Source organism: Ursus americanus, chromosome 28, assembly GCF_024610735.1.
Source record: "Ursus americanus isolate L20-20 chromosome 28, mUrsAme1.1.p, whole genome shotgun sequence".
In the NCBI taxonomy this organism is placed as follows: Eukaryota; Metazoa; Chordata; class Mammalia; order Carnivora; family Ursidae; genus Ursus; species Ursus americanus.
In genome coordinates this window covers 7235323-7259961 of record NC_142154.1, presented here as the reverse complement: position 1 = coordinate 7259961, position 24639 = coordinate 7235323, and the positions used below count along the sequence as shown (strand labels likewise).

Below are 24639 nucleotides of genomic sequence, written 5' to 3'. Positions count from 1 at the left end.
GTGTGCACACACATGTCAGGCTTCCCTCCCTTCCGCATGAGGTCAGAAAGCAAACAGGGCCAGATAGACACTTGTTTCCACCAACACAGTTTTGTAACCTCACCAGACACAACACGGGGCAATGAGGGAGTGAGTGTGGAGCTTGCACGCTGTTTTCAGATTAGTGAGAATCTAGACAGGCGTGAGATTGGTTTGCATCCTCTCTGCCAAGCGTCTGGCCTCTTTGGTGATATAGGCCGACCGACCTCCCCTATAGATCATGTTGCTCCCGAAAGGCCTCGCAAGCCAGGGGTCTTTCTGATGCCTCGGCCATGCCCATTAGCTGAAATCCACAGGGCTGACAGCCCTGCAGGGATGTGCGTATGCAAAAATCCTATCTAGTAGGGCCCGTCAGACCTCCATCAGTCACTAGCACACATGAGAGATGATGCGCTTTGAGCACTAACAGGGCCCTAAATATCACCAGCTTCCTTCTACCCGCACATTGCTGGAATTGGAGAAACTGAGGCCCAGCCCCGTGTGGGAGTCAGTACGCATTCACACATCTCAGATGACAGAAGCGTAGAGTTAAACCGGACCTCCGCCATCTCTGGGACCCCAGAGTTCAGTGGCAATGCCTCTACGGCCATGGTCTCTTAGCCAGAGATCAAACCCACTCTGACTTCGACTGGCACCCCCTTTCATTCTTCTCAAACTTTGTAGCTTTCACCAAAAACCTATTTGATGAAATGATTCTACCATCGACAGAAATGTCGGGATTTATCTCATGCAGCTTTCCCACATGACAGGTGAGGAAACCGAGGTCCAGAATGGGGAAGTGACTTGCCAAAGACCATGCAAGAAGCCGTAGCTTGAATCTGGAGCCTGGGGACAATTTCCTGGCCAACACGCCTGCTTGAATTAATTTACTAGATGAACTGGCCACTAGGCATGTCCCCAAGGGAATGGGGGGCACAGACGTTCAATGGTGTGGGAGGGCGGAGGAGAGGGCCGGGTAAGGGCCTTCTGGCAGAGCGGCCAGGCCCAGCGAGGATGCCAGGCAGGTAGGGCCGATTAAGCCCAGAAGGGAGGTGGGCAGTCCAGCCCATTGCTAACTTTGCCCACTCTGATCTCACGGGCTCTGCACTTCGACTCGGGCTGCCTTCTCAGGGAAGAAGACATACCACTGTGTCCACGTCCAGCCAGAACGGCATTTGCAAAGGCTTCTTGCTCTGCGTGGAAGGCGGCAGAGTCACAGTGAGAGGGGTCCTCTCTGCGACCCAGCTCCTGAGCTGTGTGGCCTGGGCCGTGGGTAGAGGGTGACTGACGGTGATTTATTTATTTTCACAAAGAATGGGTGGGGAGAGAGGAGCCCAGCATGGGTGGGATGGAAGACTACAACGATTTATGGGAATGCTGGATTTATGAGAGGGAAAAGTAGATCAAATTTGGGGCCAGCCAAATGGCCTCTCTCCATCTCTGTAAATCATTCTCTCGCACCGTCTGGACGCCAATGGCAGTCATGGGATTTTTTCCGTTCTCAGCTCTCAAGCAGTGCCAACCAGCGTCCCCAAGCCTGGCGCTCCACACTGCCAGGCAGACAGGGGTTCCTCATTTGGGAGATGGGCCACAAAGCAACTGCTGTCCCCCAGTCCCTCCACAGCCCTTGTCCACTGCCAGTTCTTTCTGCCTTCGCACTGGGTTTTCCAGCTCCTGGCTCCAAACTGAAGTTCCTATATAATTGGCAAGGGGTCAGGTGTGGCATCTGGGGGCCAGGACTGCAGGTGGCCCCAATTCCCAGGGATTGATGCAACTGGGACAGAGATGACAGGAGGAGACTAATGAGGGGAAAATCAGCTCAGAGGCTCTCCTGTTCTTCTCAGCAGCGTCCACGCTCAACCCCTTCTTCAGGGCTGGGAAACTTCAAAGCGGATCGCCAGTCAGGGGCACCAGTGAGCACCAGGGGCGGAACCGGGGCTCACCACGGCTGCCAACTGCCGTTGCAGGGAGACAGGTCTCGCCAGAGGGTCTCTGAAGCCAAGCAGGCTCCCCTAGGTCCTTTGAGCAGTATCCATAGAACAGAGAGATCTGGAATTTGCCCCCACCTCATCTCCTTTCTTTTCCCCCAAAGTCTGAGGACATTGCACCTTCTGACCTTCCCCTCCACGTGCATCAGATCTCATGTCTGCCCCAGCCCTGGTCAGATAGGAGGGAAACAGTCCAGATGGCACAAATATTCAAATTTCTTGGGGCACCTGGGTGGCTCAGCACCCCACTCTTGATTTCGGCTCAGGTCATGATCTCAGGGTGGTGAGATCGAATCCCACAATGGGCTCTGCGCTGAGCATGAGCCTACTTAAGGTTCTCCCCCTCCCTCTCCCTCTGCCCCTCCCCTTCTCTCTCTCTCTCTCTCTCTCTCATCTCAAAAAAAGTTTCAAAGTGTTTGGTTTCAGATTTCATTAGTATACCGAAACCCATTTAATGTGTGCAGAGATACACACAATCCTAAATATTTGCACTTTTAAATATTCAAACACGCACACATGCATGTCAATCTATGCTTTTTAAGTATAAAAATCATCTCTCTCCTTTTCTCTCAAAGTCCACTGTCGCTTCTCCTTGTTGACACTCCCAAATGATTTTATGAGATGAAGCTGGCTAAGTTATCACAAGCACAGGTGCCCTTCTCTCATCGGCTTCCTGGCTTACAACTGGCCACTGGTTTCCAGGTGTTTTTAGGATAAAATCCAAACCCCTTCACACAGTCATGGGCTCTAAATGTCGGGTCTCTCCATCTCTCTCTGCCTCCCTTCCTCCCATGCCCTTCCTCTCCTTCACTCATTACACTTTGGTCTCATTGGTCTTTCTGTCCTTGGTACCCACCAAGCTTTTACCTGCTGCAGGCCCTTTGCACATGTGTTCTTTCGGCCAGAAAAAACTCTCCACTAAGTTATATCCACAGGGATATAATTAACTGCTACTGAACGTCCTGACTGAAACCTGTTATGCCCTGAATACTCACTGCTAGTTGGATAACCAGACAGAGACTTCTATCCCAGAGGGGAGCTTGCCAAGGGTCAGCTGTGATTGTTTCCCAAAATCATTTATGATCCATCTGTTAATGTCATTGCTTAATGTAATGAAACATCACAGAAACCAATGAAATATGAGTACTAAGAGTTGGCTGGTTTTCTTTTCTTTTCTTTTTTCTTTAAAGATCTGAGTAATTTTGGGGACATCTTGGTGGCTCACTCGGTTAAGCATCCGATTCTTGATTTCAGCTCAGGTCATGATCTTGCGGTCATGGATTGAAGCCCTAAACTGGACTCTGTGCTCAGCAGGGAGTTTGCTTAAGATCTCCCTGTCCCGGGGCGCCTGGGTGGCACAGCGGTTAAAGCGTCTGCCTTCTGCTCAGGGCGTGATCCCGATGTTCTGGGATCGAGCCCCACATCAGGCTCCTCCGCTATGAGCCTGCTTCTTCCTCTCCCACTCCCCCTGCTTGTGTTCCCTCTCTCGCTGGCTGTCTCTATATCTGTCAAAAAAAAAAAAAAAAAAAACTCCCTGTCCCTCTCCCTCTGCCCCTCCCCCACCCTCTGTGCTCCCACTCTCGTGCTCTCTCTCAAAAAAATAATTAATCTTTATCTTTTTAAATATGTTTTTAAAATTTATTTGACAGAGGGAGCAAGAGAGCACAAGCAGGGTGGGGGGGGGGCGGAGTGCAGCAGAAGAAGAGGGAGAAGCAGGCTCCCCTCTGAGCAGGGAGCCTGACTTGGGGCTCGATCCCAGGACCCCAGGATCATGACCTGAGCCAAAGGCAGATGCTTAATGACTGAGCCACCCAGGTGTCCCGAGTTGCCTGTTTTTATGGAACCTAAGGTGAAGACTTTAGAAAGACCTGCTAAAGGTCAGTGGTTAAAAAGTGTTAAGAATAAGGGGAAAATCTATTTAAGAAATTGGGAAAATACTAAAAATCTGAGATTCTGCACTCAGATTGTTTCACAAATGTTTTAAATGCCTGTTGCAATGCAAACTAACTGAAACTGGAAATCATGAACACCCAAAACAGGAACAAAACAACTCTCCAAACGGAAAGGAACTCAAGAGGTGTAGTTCAGACGTACTGGAAGAAATAGGGTAGACCCAAATGTTTAAAATTCTCAATAAGCACAACAGGAATTTCCCACAGGTAAAGTTAATTTTGTAGGAATAGGCTGAGAGAGATGTTAAAGTAAGTAAATGCTCAAAGACAGTAAAGAAATAATTATTTAAAAAAACAAACAAACAACAAGAAGGTATGTAGCCAAAACAGGGAGAAATAAAATTAAGATAACAGTAAAACCATGACCCACTTAGATATCTCGGAAGTCGATTATACAGCTCATGGAAGTTTAAACAAAAGCCTCCAGAGACAGAACAAACCCTACACCAGATAAAACCACGAGAATTCATGACTCGGAGCAATGCTGAGATTCACCTAGAACACCGCATGCAGAGACAGAGGGAACCAGGAAAGGCAGTGACGTGGGGCTCACCCCTCATCTGTGAAGGAGAGGGGCTGCCTGGATCGTAAGTGCTCCCACCACTGATTCGCTGTGGGACCTTGGCCGAGTATGCTTGACCTTTCTTGGCCTCAGTGTCCACTTCTGTAAAATGGGGATAGTGATGGTGCCTGACGCTTAGGGTGGCTTGTGAGAACAGAACATTAACCCACACACATTACTTACAGTGCGGCCATAATCAACACTCCCTGTTAGATGTTGTTGTCGTCATCCTGAACAACCCCCCCCCCACTATCCCTTCCGGGCTCTAATGTTCCAGGATTGTGAGATGTGAGCTGCATGGGCCTGTGTGTCCCCTTGCCTCCTCCATCCCCAGTGCCTCACGCAGTGCCAGGCACATAGTAAGTGCTCGGTAAATACTGATGAGATGAATAAATTATGCATATTTTTATGAATATGATCAATCTTTGAAATAAAAATCTTTTATAGCACATTGAACTATGGCAAAGCTAACATCACTGTATCCTCAATGTAAGGAAAAACTAAAACACTGCCAACCCCCCAGAAATGCCCCCACCCCATGCCCCACCCCTCCAATATTCCCTCTCTCACCCCAAAGGTAACCGCTTTATTGACTTGCAGAGTTCATGGGCTTGCTTTTGTAAAACTGTTTTTACTACCTAAATATAAATCCCTAACCACTAGAGTTCAGTTTTACCTGTTTTTAAGTAGGATCATACACATAACATTATATATATATATGTGGTGATGGTGATGAGATATAGAGATATAGATACATACATGTATTTATATATATGTGTGTGTATTTCTATATCTTTTCTTCATTCCACGTGGTGTTTTTGAGATTCTTTATTATTACATATAGCTATAGATCACTCATTTTCCTTGTTGAATAGCTTCCCATTGTATGAACACACCACATTAATTTATCCATGTTGCTACTGATGGCTATTTGGGGCTGTTTCCAGTTTTTGGCTGTTGTAAATAATGCTTTATGAACATTATTAGACACATCTCCAGATAGATGGAAGGAAGGAAGGAAGGAAGGAAGGAAGGAAGGAAGGAAGGAAGGAAGGAAGGAAGGAAGAAGGGAGAAAGAAACAAAAGTGGGTGGTGGGTAGGTAGGTGGATGGAAGGACAGATGGATGGACGGATGGGTAGGTGGGTAAATAGGCGGGTAGGTGGGTGGGTGGATGGATAGATGATAGAAAGGAAGACAGATACCTAGTGGATGGAGGTCTGGAAGTGCTAGGTCACACGTTACAGTAAAGTTCCAGAATACCAAACTGCTGTTCGAAATGATTAGACTACTTCACCTTCCCACCAGCAGAGGAAGAGGGCTGTAGTTGCTCCTGATTTTTGTCGGCCTTTGGTATGATCGCCATTTAGCCATTCTGCGTGGTGTTCGCTGGCATTTCATTATGGTTCAATATGCGTTTTTCTGATGATGAATTGGGTCGGACCCCTTTCTCATTCCCCCATCAGCTATTTGGCTATCAGAGGAGACTCTCTGAGATCTTGTGAATAAGTATATTCTCTGTCAAATGACTATTTCAAAATGGTATCACTGATTTTAAAATATGAATCATGTGATTTTAATGTCAGCCTTACACTCCCCATATGTCCAAATGATGTCTTGTCCTGTCCTGCTCTCCTTCCTTCCTGGGTATTCTTTTGTGCCCCCCAGCAGACTACAAGCATCTTCAGAACAGAGGTGGTGATGTCTTCTCTGTCTCCCCCATTGCACCCACGGGGCAAAAAATTCTTGCCAATTGACTTAACACCACAATTTTGGGAAAACCTATCTTTGGATTATCCTTGGATGGGGTCTCTGAAAGTCTACAATACCCTGCACCAGTATGAGAGCAAACGCAAGAGGAAGGAACCCACACAAAGAAATAAACCCCGAAGAGGACAAGAAGCAGAAAACACCATTTCTCGGCCCTTCTCCAGAGGAGATGAGTGTCTTCCCCAGGGACTGGTGTCTGCGTGGGTCCCCTGAGTAGCAATGGTATACAATCCCAGGGCACTCATCTGCTCCGGGTTCCCAGACTCAAGGAGAGAAGAAAACCCTCTTGAAAGGATGAAAACAGAAACACATTTTCTGTGTATCAGATCTGGGTACCGTCCCTTAACACCCGACTGCTGAGCGAGAAACATTTCTCAAGGTTTGGGGCCATCATTCCATTTCCTGCTCAAAGCACAAAAATGTACATTTCATTTACCAGTCCCCAGAGGGATGCAGGAATGCCCAGCGGATTTGTGTCACCCCATAAATTAAAAGTTTCAGAAAAGTGCAGATTCTTTGGGGACAAAATTAGAAATCTTTCCACTTCCCTGGTCCAAGCCATTTAAAGACATCCTCGCTCATCTGACCGTCCCGTGTCTATGGAGACACACTGAGCAAGTTTATTCTCAGGCTATCTAGCAATAATAATGATCAGCCTTCACAGAGGAAATACTCTATCTAGTTCCCTATTTGTTTTCCAGATTGTGGGTCAGCAGACAACACCTATTTTTGTAATATATATATAAAACATATATATATATATATGTATTATATATGTACTACATATGTATTATATATATATATGTATATATCATATATATATTTTTAGAAAATGGCCTACCATCATTTTACCTATTGTTTATGCTGCTTTCCTACTTCTTGGGGAGAGTTGAGCATAGTAACGGACAGCATGTGGCCCTCAAAGCCTAAGATATTTACTATCTGGCCCTTTAAGAGAAAAAATTCAGCACCCCCCATCCTAGATGGTCAGTTCGCTCTCGGCAGGTCATTCGTCATGTGTCTAAGCACATCCAATAAAACCAACTTCGAGAATAAGAGTGGTAATAAAACCAAGTAGCAACTAACTCTTCATTGAGCACTTACCATGTCCAAAGCGATGTCCTAAGGATTTTACATCGGTTATGTGATTTACTCACCAATGTTTTAAGGAGGAGGTGTTATATTTCCCATTATACAGCTAAAGGGTCAAAGAGACTAAGTGTCTCATGCAAGGTCACACAGCTTATCAGTGGCAGGGCTGGGCCTCCCACCCAGGCTCTCTGATGCCCCCCACTATGCCTGGGGCCTGAACAGCATCCGTGGACACTGTCATCTGCTGTCTGTGGACAGACACAACCGGCAGACATACAAGACTATGAATACACAGGGGCGCCTGGGGGGCTCAGGCAGTTAAATGTCTGCCTTCAGCTCAGGTCATGATCTCAGGGTCCTGGGATCGAGGCCAGCATCAGGCTCCCTGCTCAGCGGAGCGGGGAGTCTGCTTCTCCCTCTGCCTCTCCCCCTGCTCATGCTCTCTCTCCCTCTGTCTCTCTGACAAATAAATAAATAAAATCTTAAAAAAAAAAAAGGCTATGAATACACAGACCCAAAAGTCAGGGAAGCAGGGAACTCTCATTGTGAGGGGGGAGGTGCTAAGGGAGAAACTCTTTTGAGATCCAGGTGAACATCCTCAGTGGGGGACAGTAACCCCTGCTCTCAGCCCAGAGCAGCAGGCAGAATCCACACTGCCCTCAGAAGCATTCCTGGGGCACCCACAGAGGCCACGCCACGCTCCGGAGCAGGGCTCCTGAGACCTGCAGGTGCCCCCGAGAGGCTCCTCGGCTCTTGTCTGTACAAATCATGTTCAGCGATTTGTCCAACACTGATTTACAGGAGAAGCTGTTCCCTGCTGGCTGAAGTATGGGGGTGGGGAGCTGGTAGCAGCTTTCTCTTCTCTACTGTCCCATGCATTTCAGCCCCAGCTGCAGATCCCGCCGGCTCAGCAAGACAAAAGCCCTGTGGTTACCGGCCCATCTAAGTGGTGCCAGGAGGCAGATACCCTCAGGCATGCTGCCCCTTGGGCTCTGAACTTGGGTCCCTGGGGAGCTCTAAGAAATGCTTCCACCTTCACTCACTCATCTCCCTGTGCCGAGTAGCTGACCCCTCCCCACCCCTCTCCTTCTATTCCCAGGGACCTCTGCTGCCCTGAAGCGGGGGCTCCCAGAGCCTCCTCAAGCCGCCCACCCCTCACTCAACTCTACTCCTGAGAAACGTCAAGTGACTTTCCAGGCAGCTGGGGACGGGAAAGAGCCAGGCTCTTCCACCAGCAAACTGGCTCCTCCGGCTGCACCCCTGCCCCAGTCCCCTCAGGTGCCGCAGCTCTGGCCTTCCGAAGCCAGAGGAAATGTCACTGACCCCAGAGCAAGGGCCCCGATTACATCTGATAACATAACGCCAGTTCACCCCTGGAACGGAGCGAGCCTCTCCTTCCTGCTCCCTGGCCTCCCAGCCACCCCTCCTCCTTCCTGGAGCCTGCAGACCTCTGGGATTTACCTTCACGGCCACGAGCATCTTGTCCTTGGTCGGGCTGAGGTTGTAGCACTCGGCCAGGAAGACCTTCCCAAAGGCTCCCTCGCCCAGTTCCCGCTTCAACACGATGTCCCTCCTCTTGATGTGCTGCACATCTGCAGGAGGGGGACAGAGGGGAGAGCAGCCCGTCAGTTCGAGGCACCCGTCCTCCTTACAGCAGGGAGCGCTGCTCCTGTGTCCATGGCACGGAGAGGCAGACTCGGCCATGAATCCACGAACCCGACCCACTCATGACAACAGGCATGGCGTTGCAGTGTGAGTCCGACCCAGAAACCAATCAATCTCAGCTCTGCCCCTGACTCGCCCCTAATCTGTCTACACCACACCCGCCGCAGCTGGAAAACAGAGTCAACACTAGTTAATGCACAGGATTCTGGAATAATCAGGTATAGTTGCTGAATAGCATGTATGCACATGGCAGTCTCAACGGCTTCTGGCACAGGAATCCCCTGGGCATCGTGCGGGGTCTGACTCAGTAGGTCTGAGGATCCGCGCTTCTAACAAACCCCCCGCGGATACCTGTGTGCCACGGGCCCGTGGACGGCACTTTAAATAGTGAGGTTTGAATCCTGGCCCACCACTTCCTTGCTGGTTTTTTGAGCTTGGGAAAGTGATTTCATCCCGGAGCCTCAATGTCCTCATCTGTAAAATGGGATTAACATCCATCCATACCTTCCTTGCTGAATTCTTGTGACGATTAAATGAGAGAGCCCACTTGCGGAGTTTGGCCCAGCGCCTGGGATAATCTGAAATACACGCTCACACACACACAGCTCTTGTTATACCATAGTGGCTGCACCAGTCCTAGCATAGTGTCTGGTTTGCGGTAGAGACTACGAAGTGGGAGCTAAAATTATCTGGGGGAAGCCTCTACTTGAAAATCCCGCTCCTCCGAAAGACCAATGAGATCATGAAGGCCAAGTCCAGAGAGCACCCCGGAACCACGGTCTGTGCAGAGAAGGGTTGCCCCTGCCTCCACTGATTCAGCCAGCCAAAGTCCGTCTGCCAGGAGAAAGCAAGGATGCGACCTCAGCCCTCCCCCACCCCACCCCCGTTTGGCGAGAGTGCTACAGAGGAATAATACAAGCCGTGGGCTGCTGATGAAAGCTCACCGACCTTCCCATTAACTGTGCAACAGGCAGGCGCCCACCTGTAGGAACGTGACGAAGAGCGTCACAGCGCTGGGAAAGGGGACGGACTCAAACGACCTTGTCAAAAACCGAAAAGTGAAGACAGAGGACCGTGGCAGGCCGACCGTCCCGTGAGAGAAGGGACAGCGACAGGCGCAGACGGGTGTGGCTCCAAGGCTCTGGTGTTCAGGTTGGCTCGGAATTGCTTTCAGAATAGACTATACACATCTGTTTGTTTGTTTGTTTTTCTGTCGGAGTTCCTGGTCTCCCCACCGCATCCCAGACGACCTGCAGGGGAGGCTCTGTGGGCAGAAGCATTTGCAGACCATTTTTCTCTCCTCCCCAGCAAGACAGACCCGCAGGCTCCCGGCAGCTGGTGGCAGCTCCTCACGGGCCATGTGACCGCCAGCTGGCGGCCCCCGCACGGCAGGGCTTGGCCCCAGTCTTCACAACAAGCGAATTAAAAATCGGTTCCCTCCTTTACACCCTATGTCACTGTTTCTTAGCCTCTGAGGCACGGGATTTGTTGGCCTCGAAGGGAAGGCTAAAGAGTCTCCCACTGAGAGAAAACGGGAGGTCAGGACCTCTGGGGGAGGCCATCTGCTCTTCGCTGCATAATCATTCCCAGGTGACCAGTGATGACGCACGGGGTCCTGCAAGGTGAGCGTCCTGGCATGGCCGCGGAGCGCAGATGGGCTGAGGAGGCAGCCTTATGAGGCCAAGTCCACACCTCTGAACACGCAGGGACTAGTGAGGAATGAGAAGTCAGGGGCACCCGGATCCAGACTTGGACCCTCCACACAGAATGGGCTTGGGCACCTCACAAAGCATCTGAGGACTCAGTTTCCTTGTCTGTAAAATGGGTGTGGGAGGATGAACAAGTTCTACTTACCTACCACATGAGCTGTTTATGTGAAGGTTTGTAATTCCTCAAGTCCTCTAAAACGTCAGTGTGTTTTGGTGTTTGCATCATTGTGGATATGATTTTACAAGAAAGGGAAGCAAGGGCCAAGTCAGAAGTCCACACCGGGTGGCTGAGATGGGACTGGAATCCAGAGCATCAGGACCAGCCAGAGTAGCCAAACCACAAGGGGACAAGCCCCCTTTGGCCCTAGACCCCACTCCAACGCCAACCTCCCTCAGCACTGCAAGAGGGTGGTGTCATTCTCAAACTTGAGTTATAATAGAATCTTCTAGAAGGCTTGTTACAACACATTGCTGGGCCCTTCTCCCAGAGATTCCCATTCACTAGGTCCAGGTTGGGGCCTGAGAATTTGTCTTTCTAGCAAGTTCCCAAGTGATGCTGATACTGCTGGTCCGGGCACCCGCCTTCGAGAACCACTGGAACAGGATGGTATTGGTAGGGGAGGAATTTGCCAGCTCTTAACAGTCCCACACCCACAGATGTTTTCTTCATTTCTCACCACCTGAAGGCCTGTAATCTTAGACTTACCACGGCCTCCTCCTCCCCACCTAGCTGCACAGCCCAGGCTAAGTCAAGGTCCCTCTCAGGACCTCAACTGCTCATCCTTGCAATGAAGATCACGCCTCTCTCGCCTTCTTCCGTCCTGGACACATCTCCACGAAAGCAAAGCAACAGCGTATAAATCCCTGGATCCCTTAGTCCAACTCTAGGCTGAGCGACCTCACCAGCCTCCCGAGGTCTTCTCCCTCGTAGTTGCCATGAGTGCAGAATGAGGACAGAGGGACAGAGGAATTCCATGGAGAGCTGGCAGAGCCCACTAGCTCCCCTCCCTCTTTCAGCAGCAAGAATCACAGACCCGGAAAGGTTCAGACAAGTCAAGTGGAGGCAGCAAACAGGGAGCCATTTCTCAACCCTCCCTCCGTATCCCAGGACTTGAGAGCCTGGTGGCAGCAGCAGACCCCCAAGCATGGGAGGGGGTAGCATTCATAGCTGTGGGCCTTGAACGCAGCAGTGGGGGCAGCAGGTGACCACGTTACTGGGAACTCTGCTGCTCTCTGCAAACACGAAGCGGAAGCCTCCCATGGACCAAAGCGTCTTCCCCAAATTTGCAAAGGGATCTTTTTCAGAGACTCAGAAACACCCAGTGGCTCAGGAAACAACAGGTCTGGCTCACTCTAGTTGTCTTCAGGGAGAAGTATTTTGAGAGCAATACCTGACTTAGTCCACAAAGGGGGCAGTGAGATCTAGAAAGGGCAGCAGGAGGGATGGAAAATAAATATGGATTCCATTCCACCATAAATCCTCCCCCAGGAGAGAGCATCCCGCACACCAGTCATGGGGAGGAGAAGTTCCACACAGCGGGTGGGGGGCTTCAGCAGAGAGAGGCTGGGTGTGGGCCAAACGCATAGGCGAGTCACTTCCGAGTGGACAGCCCCATGGACCAACAAGACTCTAGACCAAAACACCATCCAAGCAGCTGCTTTCCCTGAACCTAAGTAGGAAGAAGCAGGGCAAAGGGAAATTAATCTGTGGCCAATCCTACCCCTTGGTCAACATTCACTTCTGACGATAACCACGAGAGACAAGGGTTATTGTGCCCCTTTCACAGATGAGAAAATGGAGGCAGGGCTAGCTCTCCAAAGTTCACAGCGCCAGAGCATGGTCAAGGAAGGCTTCTCTCCTTTATACGGCTCCCAAGCTCAGGTTCCTTCCATTACTCGGGATGGCCTTTCTTCCGTCCTTCCCTACTCTGTGGCCACTAAGACCATTCGGTCCACAGAAGGTCAACCTTCCGTCTTCCCCTTCTTCCAGCCTTGTCCGACTTCTCTGACCCCACTCTCCTGGGACTCTATCGCCCAAGGGAAAAGGAAGGAGCACCTTCCCAGAGGCCCCAGGGGAGGAGGGGTGGGAGCGGAAGAGTGCGGGAGGAAAGGGCGCTGCTCAGGCCCTGGGGGACGGCGGGAGTGAGCCATTCTCATTTCTGACGTTCTCTTGTCTATTGGGGCCTCTTTTTGTGCTTATTTTTAGCTCTCACAGAGCTGCTCAGAGCTGCCTCTGGTGAAGCCATTTGACCCGCATGCCAAAAAGTGATGGATTCTCCTAGGAGGAGAGGGCATCAATCTCCTTTTACTGCCTGGCTGGCTGGCCCAGCAGAGGCTGGGTCACAAGGCTCAGACACTGGGACACTGGCAGGGGAGGAGGAGGGAGAGGGATGCAGAGCCCAGGCCATGGGAACACCTCCCGATCTCTAGGGAGGAGGGGCAGCTGCAGAGAGCCAGGGGCCAGAGCCCAGGAGGAGCAGTCTTTGGGAGACGACATGAGCTCCTGGGACTTTCTACTCTGACTCCTCCCTGGCTCCTTCCGTTGACACAGACCCCATTTGCGCTCTGCCAGAGGAAGCCATCCGTAGAGTTTCTCTTTCCCGCAGGACAACGGGCTCACCAGACAAAACAGAATGAGGATTTCTGTTTCAGTGACAGCTCCGTGAATTGTCCTCTGTACCGAGGACCAAGATAATTATACCATATGTATGGGATTCACTTCGGCGAGGTCTTCCAGGCCTAGAGTGAGCTTGACCTAGGGCGGAATCACTAATCCAAGCAGCTTGCAGCCACCTCCATACAGAAGACCTCAGAGCCTGCAGAGCTCAGCGGGCAGACTGTGGTTAGCCCCTCGTCCTCCCTGCGTTCACCTGAGCTGCCTTGCCCAGTGCCCTCTGTGAACTGCACCGGTCTGCTAGACGGACAGACGTGGCTGGAGACATCAGTGACGATGGTCAGCCTCACCTCCAAGTGCTGGGAAAACAGGGATGTGCCAGGCATAAAGTGCTCAGTGCTGCTGACCGGGCATGAAGAGGAAGCATAAAACCTACGAAAAATGGGGGGACTGAGAAATGGAGGACTTGGGAAAAGAGGTCTGTATTTGAACCCTGATCCTGCCACTCACTGCGCCCTCTCCACCCCCGGGCCAGAGTTCCTTCTCTGTAGAATGGGTATGTGACTGTCTACTCGGCAGAGTCGTCCGGAGGACAGACGCACACTTTCTGGATAATAGAGGTCACCAGAACTCTCCGAAACATAATGGACATTTAAGACAAGTGTGTTCCTTCCCTTCTACAGGATTTTCATTCTACCCGAGAGCTCAACCTACCGTGAACCAAAGAGTGACTTGGAAAGAAACTCGAAAAGGGGTCAAATATTCTCCTGCAATAAAATGGCTGAGGCTGCTCGGGGGGGGGGGGGGGCGGGGGGGCTCCCGGCAGCCTGTCCACGCCTGCCACCGCGCTGTCCAACCTCGTCCCTCTTCAGAGTCCAAAATAGTTTGCGGGAGGAGGTTGGTCAGACAGTGGAATAAAGACATCGAAGGCAGAGACAGCCACCTACTAAAGATTACTATTGATCAGGAGGAAAAGAAACAACCAGACGTCCCAGGGTCGGTGGTTATAAATAACGGTGGTCCTCACTGGGCTATGTGTCCAGCAGCAAAGTCAGTTCCCCAAAGCCAGCACGCTCCCTCAGTCAGACCCGGGATAGCGTCACAGAAGTCCAGCGGCCACCTCGGTGCTTTGGTTGATGACGGTCCTAGCCGGCCAGGCACGCAGGCAGCCGGGGACTGTCCCTCTCCGAAGGCTGTTTTTCCTAAGGGACTCGGAAGCAGACCCTCCCAGCATCCCTCAGGGCTGGCCGGGTGCTCCCTTAGTTGAGGCCTGATGGGCTCGCCCGGCCCGCTGTCACCCCCAGTGCCTAACTCGGTCCCAGCCCCACTGCGGAGACATCTCAGATCTTTCCCCCAGCGCCTCCGTCTCACTCTGTACTTGTCTCTTTGAGCTTCTTGTTATCCCCTGATGCCCTGGCTAATAATACAAATACGTCCCATCGAGAGAGCACGTACCCAGAGCCAGTCACCCACCGTGCTCAGGGCTCAACACACCTCATCTCACTTGTCCTCACAGCTGTCTTAAACACAACGTGGCGCCGAAGTTCAAGGTGAGGAAGCAGTTTGCTCAAGGTCACCCAGCGGTGAGAGGTGGCCCATCAGACTGTAGAGTCCAGTAACAGCAGGCTGGGCCATCCTGCTCCCCATCACTCACGACAGCCCCCTGGCCTCTGCCACCCCTACCCCCAGGGAGGGCGCTGCTTTCTGACCCGGCAACAGCACGCGGTGGAAACCGATCACATCTATAAGGATGGGGAGAAAATCATTTCTGACGGAACCCATTCTGGCCACCGATGGTCGCCACCACCCAAGCTCAGCAGGAGCAGCAAGGACGGCTTCCGGAGATGCAAGGCCCCGATGCCTCCCAGAACAAGAGAGGGGCTCCCCAGCCTCCGGGCTCTCACATTACGAGGTGAGTCCTGAGGGCGCCTGTGTGCGAGAAGGAGGGGGAGAGTCTTGGCAGGGAAGGGGGGGAAGAGGGAACAAGAGAAGGGAGGATCTCGGAGAAGTGTGTGTTTTCTTTGCACTAGCCAGACCGGAGGGTCTTGGGCTGCCAAAAATGCTCAGAAGAAAACATCAATTCAATACCACACATTTAATTACACATGAAATGGAATGTCTTTAAATGGAAGAATAACATTCCCGGAGCTCCAACTGTGGGTGTTTGAAGTGGCAGGAGGGAGACAGAGGGCCAGCTCTGCATCTTTGAGGGGGAAGGAGACTGCCGAGAGAGGGCAGGACTCCTGCTTTTGCTAGAGGTAGGAATTTCTGTCTTCCCTTCCAGACATGCCCTCCCCGCTCCTCACGGCCCCAGCGGCTGCATCTGGCCAGCTGTGGACCCGCTGCAGTGGTCTGCAGCCGACCCTGTCCGTCCTCCCCATGGACGGAGGAGCGCAGCATGGCTGGCCCAGCCCAGTAACCCACTCTTGCAAAGCAATCCCTGGAGGATTCACGGGCAAGAAAAACAAGAGGACCTCCTGAGTTCATGTCAAGGATCTTCTAAGAGAAGACCTTTCAAAGGCTGGAGCCAATCGAGGAACACGGCGGAATTATTCTCGGAGGACTGGAGTTTAGAACATGCACCCCGTTACTCACCAAATGGGGGGTAACAAAGATAGGGAAAAGGACTCCACTGTCTCCTGTGGCTGCCCCAGGGTGAGGAGGGCTCAGGGTTGTCAGAACCTGACGTTGCTGCTGGCCAGCCTGGGTCCGATCCCAAGGCTCCTCTAGCTGGATTGGGACTCCCCTGCCCACTTTGGGGGCTTGGCAAAGGGGGGCTGGCAGATGCTCAAGTCGGAGACCCATGATGTGTGTTGTTAAGTCAGTGCACTGGGCCCCAGCACAGGGCAAAACACACAGCAGGTACTCACTAAATATTTGACAAGTGAACAAATGGATGAGAACTCCCTCTGAATCACTGCTAGGGACTTGAGCGAGGAGAACACCACAGAGAGGGAGGAAGAAGGGAGGCTGAGGGAGCAGTAAAAAGAAAGGAAAGATGAGTGAGAATGGGAAAGGATCCAGAAAGTTCCAAAGAGCAGCCTTATTTATGTCCTGGCTCCAAGACTGGCCCCAGGAACCAGGACCACATTGAACCGGGACAGTTCTGAGACCCACATCCTGACCCTTCCTCCCAGCACCCGGTCTTCTTAACAGAATGTCTCTGCGGTCTCCTGTGACAAAGCTCGACCTGCACCAGGTCTCCCCTCGGGGGCATGTGTGCACCCCGAGGCCAGGAGTAACAGGCTAGGGCTCCAAGACGCCGTGTTCCCACCGAGATGAATGAATAAATAAGACACCCTGCTGTTTCTGGAAGCAGTGGAGAGAGGATCAGCAGAGGACTGTCTGTTCTGGGGTGACTTCCAGCTCACGTTTCCCAACACGAGAAGTTCAGAGAGTGAGAGGGAAGTTCAGATGTGTCCCTGCCCCAGGTGCTACCCATTGGAGCTCGACCCGGGAGCTCAGGCATTTACCGAAACCCAGGGCCTCCCTCACCCACTCTGCCTTCCGTACCCACTCCCTTCAGCTACAGGTCGCGCTGGCCCTTCCCACGGCGACAGGACCCCTCTGGCTCTCATTAAGCACTGACTGCCCGAGCCGAGAGTAAAGAGCGAAAGAGCTCCCCAAGGAAAGCATCTGGAATTGAGCAGCTAGGTGCTGAAAGATGAGACTCAGGCTCCAACTGGAAATCTGTCCCTCCAGCAGCTTGCCTGGCCCCCCGTTCTCTCCCCCTCCTCTGGCCTGGATGTTTGCTTTCCAACTTGACGGTGACAAACTCTCACTCCAAATGCCCCTACAAGGGGCTCGTCCCGCCTCTCGGGCTCCCCAGAGTCCCTTCTCCACCAGCAGCTGCCCGGGGATGCTGCTTTGTCCTCTCATCCCTGGCATCTAACTCCATCCCCCAAGTCCATCCTGGGACACTATGTCTTTTCACCAGCAAACACAGGGCAGAACGTGTTCAAGGGTGTACCTTCCAGCTCTACAGCTCGAGGCCAAGACACAGACGGCCGGGCACCATGGAGCCTCGAGCATGCACCTTCGCATAGACATCTTGAGGTCAGAAAGCGGAAACGCCTAGGAGAACTACCGGGTGAACCAGAGGAGGACCCCAGGACCAGTCACCCACTCACGGAACATGCCATCGGCCTTGAAGACCTCCAGGTCCCTCAGATCCTGTAGGAAACCGACCAAAGCTCTTCAGGCAGGAGGGGGAGGAATGAGCATTCTAAGGTTTGTGCAGGCAGAGGCAACAGTATGTCCAAATACACGAAAACAAGAACAAAAAGAAGAAAAGGACAAGAAGGGGGCCTCCTTGTAAATCAGCACCTATTAAGAGCTGGAGCATAGCTTTGGGAGGAAGCACAACTGGGTAGCAATTCACGTTCAATACATCTTAGGAGACAGAACTGGGCAATTTTCTCAGCCGGGCTCAAACTTCAATGTTTTCATGAGTGAAATTAAGAAAATACCCCACCCATTGTGATGAGGGCTCAGTGAAATTCTGCATGTACAGTAATGTGTCTGAAGGGTATAAATATGTATAATAACGGCCACAAAGTTTCACAAACGAATGTGCCAGTTCCTTCCTCCCACGTGCCCCCTACTTAAACCTTCCATGATCTTCTCTGATTACTTAATCTCTCTGATCCTTAATTTCCCCACCTGTAAAATGGAGATAGTGGGGGAGGGAAGTACCTATTGCATGGCCTTGCGGTATCTTTAAACGATACGGGTGTTGAATGCTTAGAACAACGCATTAGCTCATAGCATCAGTGCCTTCAGGGGGGCCTCTGGTATGCTGTTTGAGAACTCTGCTAACCTGGCCCAAATCCCCAGGCGCTTTCCCTCATAAATTCCCTGTATAAATACATAAAATAGGTCTGACAGATGGAGGGGCTGCTCGTTCACTGTCCTCTGAGCTCCCCTGATGGATTCATGCCTATGTGTCTTTACCACACCATTCCTCCATCTGGGTACTCTTCTCCAGCTTCCACCAGGAGAAATCAGCCCATGCCCCAAGAGCAACTCTGACCCCACGTGCTCTGCAAGATCTCCTCCGGATCTTCTTCCAGATTTCACTGTTGCCCCGGCCCGTCTATGCCTAGTGCAGAAACAGGTGTCCTGCGACCCGCTCTGCCTACTTTGCTTTTCCCTACATAAACTCAGCTCACCCCATCGAGCTCACAGAAAACAAGCTTAGCACACGTTTGCTACCTCTCTGGAGAGAGCAAATGATACTAGCAAAGGCCACTGTGAGAATTTTTTGCAATATACGCTGGGTATATTGAGACACAGGACCCTGGGTTATTTGTGGGCACAGGCCCAGCCCTTAGATCCCCCACATTCACCACCTGCCAAAGGGGGTTGCTGTCTCGTAGCCTAAAGAAGTGTGCTTTCTCTCCTTCTTTCCCCCAGCGAGGAACACAGTGAAGATTTTCGTTGGGACAACCCTAGGAAGTGAGCCAGTAACCCAGTGAGGACAGGGGACCCCATCTGAGGGCCCCGGAAGGCCTTTCTTTAGGAAGGGTCGACTTCAATTCTGCCGAAAGCAGGAGGCAGGGCTCAGCCACCAGAGAGGGGGAGCTGGGGTTCTCATGGGAAGGAAGGCGGGACCCCCGGGCCTTGGGAATTTAGAAACGCATGTCCCCTTGTGGGGCCCTCAGGGTCTTTCAAGAAAGACTCATCTTTCCTCTATGCAGGACTGAAACTCAGGACATAACTGGGAATCTTCCAGGACATACCCATGCCCTCGTTGATCTCCCGTGGGGGCACAGATCCTCTCAGGTGGCTCTGGTCACCCTGCTTCCTGTCTTCCCCCAGCCGCGCCGAGGCATAGTGGTGACAAACCGCACTTGCTAAAACCCACATGCTCCCCTGCTCCCTCTGTCCCCCCAGCTCAGCTCAGCTCCCACATGCTTCCTTCCTAGCCCCCTCAACACAGAGCACGCTTTGCTGCCAGCTCACCACAAGACCGCCCCATGATTCCTGGCCAGGCCTCCCTTCACCTGAGCACACCTGTCCTACCAGACTGTGGGAGCCCTGAAGCCCACCTCCACAGACGGAGGAGGCTGTGGGGGGCCTGGGGACTCAGCGGCTGGGCCCCTTCCAAGGGGATGTTTCCATTTCCAGCTCCCAGTCCCAGAGCTGAGGCATCCGCCAGGCGCCTCCCCCTCTCCAAGCCTCCTGCTCCGGTCCTCACGCTCTTCGGCCTTGTATCTGATGGGTTCAAGGTCAGAGGCCGGAACCCCTGGGTCCCCGCCACGCAGGCCCTTGGCGTGGGCAGCCTGAGCTCGGCGCGGCCAGCAGATTCGTTCCGCACGGCCTCCGCCATCCCGGATCCAAGCTCCCCCTGCCGCAGCCCGAGCACTCTGCCAGGTGTTTCCCCACATCCTCCGAGCGGACTTCCAAGCGTTCCCCACACCAGATGTTCAACGCGCTGGCCGGTGGTTTCCTGGCCTGTCTCCTGAACCTCCCCCTACCCTGTAATTCCACCAAAAACAAAACAAAACAAAGAAAAAAGTTGGAATCGGTGGAAGGCTTGGTGCCCCACCTGACCCCTGGAATCCCTCCATGGGCTTGGGGGCTCAGATTAGGTCTATCCGAGTTCCTCACATCCCAGGCTGCTTCTAGGGCAGCAGTAATGTCATCAGTCACACTGACATGGTGTCTGGGATCAGAAGACCATTCTTTCTCGGTCTTTCGGTACCAAAAGGAATGGAGCCACATAGACATTTGGGCTTTGAATGATGTCTTACTAGTCCTTTGGGAGATCCCAGAAATTGGGGGTCAAATGGCTGTTAGGACCAATGTCAGTGGGAAATCAGGAGGGAAGAAGTCTTCATTGGACATCATTAGATCTGTGTTGCTGACACGTGGCCAGCTCTCATTGTTGGGTCTGGATACTCTTGGGTAGTCCCCAAAACATCAAGATGGGGGCTCTAGGGCATGGGCTTTAGGAATCCACACAGAACATCCTCAGGAGTCCAGTAGGAAGCCATGCTCCCATCCTCTGCAGGGGGACCCCAGGTCCCTCTTCCCACTTGCCATGGGGACCTCTCCCCTCTCATTTTTCTAAAGAGATTGTTGTTTGATGTAGTGACCTCAACACACCCTCTGTCCACTGTGGTCATCTTTATCACAGACCACTGCAACTTCCCTCTCCTGATGCTTACCTCCCCTTTCTCCACTCACTGTCTGAGAACAAGCCCTTCCAACCTCCTTGCCCGCCTGCCCCCGCCCGTGGGGTCCTCGTCCTTCATCACTGGCCTGCTCTTAACTGCTTCCTGCCGCTGCTCTGCTCCTGTCTGATCTTTTCAGTATGTGTACTTTCTTTTTCTCTGAAATAGATCTTCATTGCTGGCTCCTCAGGCAGGTGTGAAGGGCTCCTTGAGCCCCCCACAGCACAAAGCACAAGCAGGGCCCACAGGGCTGGGCTGCCATCCCCCTCCCGCCAGCTCTCGGAGAGGCCAGTCCTTGCACATGGCTCCCTTGACATGGCCTTCCTGGACCCACAGATTGAAGCCAGAGGAACGAAGTGGGATAAGCCGTTTCCCACACCAGCTCTTTTACTCTATAAACTGGCCCTTTTCTTCTATGTCCCTTGTCTGGGAACTTCCCCATTTTCCCATTTCCAGCACAGAAAGTGCAGAAGCTAAACGACCAGGCAGTATGGCCCCCTCCTGGAAATGTGTCTTATGTCAATTACCCACAGAGGTCACCTTGTATAACTTTTCCATATCTGTGAGATGTGGGATCAAACATATGTGAATCCCCAGTTACTCTGGGTCCTGAGTTAGGCAGAATGATTTAGGAAATCCAAGTTATAAAATCAGGAAGGAATTAAGTATTTGGATTGAAGACCAGTCATGGGAAAAAAAAAATGGGAAAAAAAATGTTATTTGCAACAGAGCAAAACCAGTTGATAAACATCTCATTGAAATGAGAAGACCCCCAAAAGGTCTCTAGCAGACCAGTGTTTGGTAAATGGAATTTGCTGCATAGCGCTCGTGATTACTAATTTCACAAGTGAAAAGCCACGGCGTGCTGTCCACCTGGTGTGCGGTCTCTTCTGTTTAACTTTAGTGGACATTAGAAATAAACAGATTAATAAACACAAGCATCTACAAGAACATGCATAAGTTCCTGACAGCCACGGGTATTTCAGGGGGTCTGAACTGTTTTATAACAATTTCTACCGCTCAAGCACAATTCCTTGGCCGGAGAGTTCTCAGGCACGTGGTAGTTTTGCCCCTGCGGGCGTGGAAAGAGCAGGGGGTGGAGAGGCAGTTCTTATGCCAGGATGGTTCAAGACCCCAGAGTTGGCATCAGACACGTGCAGCTCTGCTACTGACTAGCTGTGTGACCCTGGGCATCTTCCTTAACCTCTCTGAGAGGACACCTGTTCTGACTGAGTGCGATTCTCCCGCGGATGTTTGTAAGCAAATGAGATGTGAGATGACATCAGTCTGTAAACTTCTGAGCACCATGGCAGGCCTCCAGAGAGTGCTAAGACCAAGATTCAATTCTACTGTCTTACCCAAGATTGCTCCTTTGGGCTGCCTCGCCAACGCTCACGCACCTCGGCGCCCATGGACACAGAGGCGAGCATCGATTCAAAGGTCTTCCGTCCTCTAAGAACACGCCTATTGCACCTGCCCACTGGACACGGGAATTTGTCTGCAGAAGCCTCTGCCTGCCACTTTCAACTACAGAAAACTGATCACTCCAGGCTATGGGCATTCAAATGGGGCCGTTTGCCTGGCATACAGAGGCTGTTTGCTCTTTACTGTCGACTACAGAGGGTCAGGAGATCTGGGGACATGGCAAGGCACAGAGAAGCTGGAGGGCGACACATGAGAAGCTCACGGCAGGTGGAGACCACTTGGAGTAGCTTTTACGTTGCCATATGGAGCCTTCCGAGTGGCTGAATAGTACATTGGCAAGCGGGTGCTCTGTGTCTGGGTCCTGGCTGAGAAGGGCGTAGAGAGAGCTGGAAAATGTCCCCCCACGCCGGCCCCCATCAGGAACCCTTGCTCCAAATCTACCTGCCAGCTACAGCCATTGGCCCACCCCAGCCCCCGGCATGGTGGGGAAACTGGACAGAGAAGAGGCCAGGTCTACAAAAATTGTCATTCTGACAGTAATGGAAATGGGGTACCCACCCGGACTCCCCCACTTACTTGCTGAAGGGCCATATACTCATTCACTCTGTAATGTATTCAACAAATGTGTGTTGAGTTACAGTGTGTGTCAGGAGCCAGGCTGTGTGCTGGGGGCTCGGTGGGGAACGAGACGTTCTTCTGGAGCTCAGTGGTCTAGCGGGGAAGGCAGACGAGTCACAGGCAAATCCGATCCAGCGTGATGCACCCCGTGGGGGTGGGGCAGGAGAGGACCTCGGGGGCACCTGCCAGGTGCATGTAACTGGGTCTCGAGGGGCCGGGGAGACAGCTGTGGGGGAAAGTGATCTACTCTCTCTGAGCCTCAATTTCTTGTCGTATGAATGTGAAAATATATGTAAAAATGACTTTCACACAACAGTCAGATAGAAAATGTTCTAGTTCTGTCACCCACCAACAATAGTGTTAATAAAATGCCTGGATCACCTGCATCAAGTTCCCGCAGGTACTTACAGACTGAGCCTCTCTGGGTTCTGGTGGAGGGAGGGGGTGTCATCTGGAGGAACGCTGCCCAGGAAAGCTGGCCTCGCTCTGACAACCGCACCTCAATGCTCCGGTTGTGCCTGGAAGTTTCCAGTCCCTGAGGCACAGTGGTGGGTTTTATGGCCTCCTTCACCAAACAGCTTGGCTCTGGCCAACACAGCTCAACACAGCTTACAGAACCAGACTGCCCGGGGTCAAATTCAGTCTACCCCAGTCATTTTGTTCTGTGACCTTGGGAAAGTTACTTACCTCTCTGATTCTTGGTTTCTTTATCTGTTAAAAACAAAAAAACGCCTGCCTCATAGAAGTGTGTTGAACGTAGGTGTCAGTATGTGTAAAACATGTATTAAAGGACCTAAATCAGGGCGCCTGGGTAGCGCAGTCATTAAGCGTCTGCCTTCGGCTCAGGGTGTGATCCCGGCGTTGCGGGATCGAGTCCCACATCGGGCTCCTTTGCTGGGAGCCTGCTTCTTCCTCTCCCACTCCCCTGCTATGTTCCCTCTCTTGCTGGCTGTCTCTCTATCACATAAATAAATAAAATCTTTAAAAAAAATAAAAAATTTAAAAAATTTAAAAATAAAGGACCTAAATCAGGCAACTTCATTAAAGGTCAGGGATTGTCACCACCATCTTCGTCATCATCATCAACACGATCTTCATCGTCTTGGTGACCACAGTCCCACAGAGGGAGCATTCCAACTGGTGGCACCCTCCCTGTGGGAAGTGGTGTGGTGTCATTAAGAGGTTGGGTTTGACTCAAACCCAGGTTCCACTGCCACCAGCTATGTTACCATTTTGAGCCTTGATTTCCTCATCTGTGAAATGGGCTAATAAGAGCACTCATACCATGGTATTGTTGTAAGATTAAATGAGATCATATATGGAGACCAGCCTGGAACAAAAGGGGCTCTCCGTAAGCGGTAGTGGCCGTGTCACGTATTAGCACGGAGGAAATAAATGTTCACATCTAATCTAAATGTAGTCACTCTGTCCTTTCGGGACAGGTGACACACTTCATATTAAGTGAGAAATCCATCTTCTTACTGCTTCCTTTGCCTCTCAGAGACCATGAAAGAAGACAGAAACACGTTCAGCTCCTACTAGTTCTCATACTGCTGGAGACTGGACAGGAACTAGGCGGCCCATCTTTTAGCAAAACCCATCGTCTCTGTAAATGCGGAAACAGGCTCCCTGCTGAGCAAGGAATGAATGACATTGTTCTGGACATTGAAGTAAGGTGACTGGATTTCCCTGGGAGGAGAACATGGGAGAGAAGAAAGGGGAGCCTAGCAGCATGGGGGTGACCTGTTGGTGGGGTGGCTGGAGGACTTTTCTGATCGGAAACGTCTGAGATTCAATATTGGCTAATTTGTGACGCTGTCATGTAACATCAAAACTATAACAAAAGCCACTTCTCTACAACACTTCACATACGTGTGATGTTCTTACCATAAAACACTTCACAAAAGGCATGTTTCACATAGTGGGGACAAAGAGTCAAAGAGCAGTGGTCCATACAGACGCTGAGGCAGCCTATAAACTCACCCGACCCAGTGAAAGCAGAGACGGAAGTTTCATAAGAGCAAGACAGTCGCAGCCTCCCTATCACCGG

The 24639-nt window shown here is 51.7% G+C and overlaps 1 protein-coding gene across 4 annotated transcripts in view; it reads right to left on the bottom strand.

The window, feature by feature from the left end:
* Positions 1-24639, bottom strand: part of NTRK3 (neurotrophic receptor tyrosine kinase 3) — a 538421-nt gene that overhangs the window by 66816 nt on the left and 446966 nt on the right. For all 4 annotated transcript variants that reach the window (XM_087856654.1, XM_045813101.2, XM_087856653.1 and 1 more), the window contains one exon: positions 8842-8972. In XM_087856654.1, the coding sequence (XP_087712780.1) occupies positions 8842-8972 (131 nt within the window). The remainder of the gene's footprint in view (positions 1-8841; positions 8973-24639) is intronic.